The sequence below is a fragment of the Lactuca virosa genome, chromosome 2 (assembly GCF_052849685.1).
Source record: "Lactuca virosa cultivar CGN04683 chromosome 2, Lactuca_virosa_CGN04683_v6, whole genome shotgun sequence".
Taxonomy (NCBI): Eukaryota; Viridiplantae; Streptophyta; class Magnoliopsida; order Asterales; family Asteraceae; genus Lactuca; species Lactuca virosa.
Window position 1 is genome coordinate 81,844,695 of NC_136427.1, and position 4,516 is coordinate 81,849,210.

The window sequence follows — 4,516 nt, forward strand, 5'->3', positions numbered from 1 at the left end:
TGGTGATCGGAATGTGAAAGCTGGCTTTGGCGAGGAGTCACCGATAGCTTCTGTGGTGGAGATGGAGGAAGATATGGTGACGACAATTGATTGAAGATTTTGAGGTGGTAATGGTTGACGATGGTGGATTGAAGTCCGGTGGTGGGTCTTTACGAGAGAGAGAGAGAGAGAGAGAGAGAGAGAGAGAGAGAGAGAGAGAGAGAGAGAGAGAGAGAGAGAGAGAGAGAGGTGGTGGGCTGTTGGCTTAAGAGTGGGGTGGGTTTTTTTAATTAAAATAATAAGAAATTAATTAAAAGAAATTAAAAAAGAATCAGTTAAGGGTAGAATTGTCATTTTAAGTAGGGTATGGACCAAAACTACGAGAAAATGATAACCATAAGGACCAAAACCACACAAGGTATCTAAAATTGGACTAGTGGTGCACCAATATTTCGTTTTGGACAAAAAACACATAAATTTTCCAACCATAGGGACCATTTTTGCAATTTTGTCCTAGAATTATTTTAAACAACGGGACGTCCACGTCGTTTTAGTTAGTGGGCTGTGAGTTGTGAATTCTATGACCTTATATTCACCCTCTCTCGTTGACTCTCTCTCTCTCTCTCTCTCTCTCTCTCTCTCTCTCACACACACCGTTGAAAATGGCCGACGCTTTAGTTTCTGTTGCTGCCGAGGCGATCCTGAAAAAGGTAGCATCCATAGCTGCCAACGAAATCGCCCTTGCTTGGGGTTACAAAGAGAAATTGTACACACTTGAAGGGACCTTGAAGATGATACGTGCCAAGTTACAGGATGCCGAGAATCAGAAAGGTCAAAAACATAGTGTGATGGAGTGGCTGAAACAGCTAAAAGATGTGGTTGGTGAAGCTGATGATGTGTTGGATGAGTTTCACTACGAAATGCTTAGGCGTGAGGTAAAGAAGCGAGATCGGGTGGGAACAAAGGTACCCTCTCTCCCAAGCTTGAAAAATCTTTTATTTCGTAGCGAAATGGGTCATAAAATCAAAAACATTAATGAAAATTTGTCTCAAATCAATAAGGATGCTAATGAGTTGGGACTACAAAATGAACAGCCTGGCCCTGTTGTTCATTATCGTCCATACCCGGAGACAATTCCAAATTTAGGCGAAATCAAAATTTTTGGGAGGGAGGAGGATGAAAAGCGCATCATACACCTTTTAACCGAGTCAAGAAAAGAAGAAAAACTTACGATTGTTCCTATTGTGGGAATGGGCGGGATAGGGAAGACCACTTTGGCTAAGTCCGTCTTCAATAATCCAAAAATCCAGCAACATTTTGATGTGAAAGCTTGGTTGTGTGTGTCTGTTAAGGTTGACATCAACACACTTCTGGCAAAGATCTATGAATCTGTTGTAGGAGAGAAACCTAAGTCGGAAACAATGGCCAATTTAGTTCGAGATCTTGAAAAGTTGTTGGAAGCAAAAAGATATTTACTAGTCCTTGATGACGTTTGGGATGAAGAGAGATTATATTGGGAAGATTTTAGGAGTGTTATGATAAATGTGAAGTCCCAAATTGGAAGTAGCATTCTTGTCACTACCAGGAAACTTGACATCGGAACAAAGGCTATGGCGATGGATTCATGTCCTTTAAAAGGTCTTTCTAATAATCATTGTTGGTACATCTTTAAAGAGAGAGCCTTTCTAGAAGGACAATCACCACAATCTGAATTGGAGGAGATAGGGCGTGATATTGTCAAAAAGTGTGGTGGTTTGCCTTTGCTATTAAATGTAATAGGAGGAATGTTGCAAAATTACAGTGACCCTGAGAAATGGTTGGCCATCAAAAATAGCAAAGTTTGGGATCTAGAAGATGAAAGGGAGAGAGTTCAAAAAAGTTTGGAACTGAGCTTTGATAATCTTCCCAATTCTATGGCCAAGCAATGCTTCACATATTGTTCCATCTTTGAGAAAGACACACTCGTGGAAAGGGAAGAACTGGTTCAACTTTGGATGGCTTTAGGATTGGTTCAAGCGGATGAAGAAAGAAACAAGGAGATGGAGGATGTGGGGAATGATATTATTCAAATTTTGGTCAGCAATTCGTTGTTCCAAGATGTTAAAAAGGATGAGTATGGTCACATCATCAATTATTGTAGCATGCATGATCTGGTGCATGATCTTTCATTATCACTTTCGAAACATGAAAGCTTATTTGTGGTGGATGCGACAAATGATGACATTGCATGTATCCCTCAGGTTAAACATCTTGCTTTTTACGAAGAAGAGAACGAGGATGATGAATTCAATGCCAAGGTTTCTATGTTCATTGAAAGGAATACAATGGCTAGAAGTTTGCATACATTGTTCGTCAACGGTGAAGTTGAGAAGAAGTTTTCATTTCAACGATTAAAGTGCATACGCATCCTAAAACTCAACGGATATGGTATTAAGAAGTTAGACGATTCAATTGGAGGGTTGGTGCATCTCAGGTATCTTAAATTGTCATCTACGCCTATCCGTGTTCTTCCTGAATCGATTGGTAAATTATACCACTTGCAAACTCTGAAGTTGCAAAATTGCTATCATCTTAACAAGTTTCCAGAATCCATGAGAAATTTGATAAGCCTAAGATTTTGTAAATCTGAACAAAGCATTCCCAACAATATCGTGGGACAATTGACTTCTCTTCGAACATTAATGCCTAATTTCTTGGGCATGCTTAGAAATGATGGACACGGTATTAAAGAGCTAAGCCGTTTAAAACACCTCAGTGGAAAGCTCTGTATTTCCAATCTAGAAAATATTAGTAGCAAACAGGATGCAGTCATGGCAGATTTATCTGGAAAAAAAAATTTGAACGAGATTGAATTTAATTGGAGTACAAATTTTGGAGTTGACCACAGAAACGACAAGGAAGTATTGGGAGGCTTGCAACCCCCTGGAGGTGTGAAAATATTGAGAATTAGAAGATTTTCTGGTGATAATTTTCCGGAATGGGTAATGAAGATGGCAATCAATATCCATGGGAAAGAGACTCCCCTTGACAAGCTGGTGGAGATCACATTATCTGGATGTTGGAGCTGCCTCTCTCTTCCAACGTTTGAGCACCTACCACATCTTCGGGATCTTAAGTTGGAGAAAATGGACAGCTTGACATGTTTAAGGAGTTCCAATGTTACTGGATCAACGAAGCCTTTGTCTCCATCTTTGCGATCGCTCCGACTATATAATATGAAAAGATTGGAAAAGTGGATAGATGGAGCACCCAACAGCTCAAAAATGATATCGCCTGTCCTCCGGGGCTTGGTCATTCGTCATTGCCCAAAGATTATTCTCTTAGATGAATGTCATCCCCATCCTCTTGTTTCCTTAGAGATATTGGGCTGCAATGGTCTGGTGTCCATTAAGAGCATACAAGGCCTCACATCTCTTGAATCTTTAGAAATTTCCTATTGCCAGAGTCTTTTAGAAATATCCAATTTGCCCAAACAGTGTCATTCTTTGAAGACTTTGCAAATTACCGATTGCTACAAACTGACTTCCCTACCTCATGAAATGTTTGACTGTTTTGCCTTCTTAAATGATTTGACACTTGGTCCGTTCTCGAAGGAGGTCGATTCTTTCCCGAGTCTCCAAGGCATCCAGAAGTTAAGGAACCACCTTCACTCTATACGATTAATAGGCTGGGATCATTGGGACTCAATGCCAAAAGAAATACAACACCTCACTTCACTCACTTCACTGACTGTGTTGACCATAAGTGGATTTGGAATGCGAGAACTGCCCATGTGGTCATCTATCCGACATTTGAGGTTGCAAAGGGCTAAATAAAGAAACAATTAGACGGGGAGGATCGCGGGAAGCAACTCATGTCACACTAAATTATGGAGAATGTTAATTAATTAGTTATTTGATGTGTTGGTGCATACATATATTTTGGATCGCTCATTCCTCCGCTTGCTCAATAATATACTCTCTTCTCACTTTCTTGTTTAAGTATAAGCCACAAGTACAAAAGATGTCTAGAACTGAAATCCAAACATTTTATAATTTGATACTTAATATCCCAAAATTCTTCTCACTTATAACTTACAGCTACCATTGACTTTGAATCGCAATTGATCAACAAATTTTGCAAATTTTAGCTGTGCTTAATATTCTGTCATAATTCATCATTTATCTAATTCATTGCAAGATGGCTCTCGTCCATTGCAACTGATTTGTACTATATAATTTGCTGTTACCCTGTCATGCAATCTTAACAATGATTAAATGTCCATTTTATTTGTGTTATTAACTTGGAAAGGTTTCTGCAAGTTAATTAATGCAGCTTTTACTTTTAGTAGTTGTATTGGTCATAAAGCTAAAGTTCAAGGACTGGCAGTTAATCTAAAGAACTTGAGGGCTACAGAATAAAGTGCAGGGGCTGATCCTATCATGTGCTAAAAGTTGGAGGTGGCTGAGGATAACATAAGTTATTAATAGTTCGAATAATACAAATTAAATTCAAATCCAGTTTGAACCAACTAATCGATTAGATCGGTTTTTACAAT

The 4,516-nt window shown here is 39.1% G+C and overlaps 1 protein-coding gene across 1 annotated transcript; it reads left to right on the plus strand.

Annotated features, from left to right (window-relative positions):
• The first annotated feature begins 610 nt into the window (after window positions 1-610).
• LOC145159218 (putative disease resistance protein RGA3) lies at window positions 611-3,959 on the plus strand. Its single transcript, XM_079078154.1, has 2 exons — window positions 611-944; window positions 1,041-3,959. Exons 1-2 carry the CDS (start codon window positions 642-644, stop codon window positions 3,792-3,794), a joined length of 3,057 nt encoding a protein of 1,018 aa, XP_078934280.1. The 5' UTR covers window positions 611-641; the 3' UTR covers window positions 3,795-3,959.
• Window positions 3,960-4,516: the final 557 nt, after the last annotated feature.

Excerpts from the sequence above, each read along its gene's own strand:
- LOC145159218 (XM_079078154.1), top strand. The coding sequence starts at position 642 with ATGGCCGACGCTTTAGTTTCTGTTGCTGCCGAGGCGATCCTGAAAAAG. Across the intron at positions 945-1,040 it reads GAGATCGGGTGGGAACAAAG|GATGCTAATGAGTTGGGACT; the intron begins GTACCCTCTCTC and ends CAAATCAATAAG.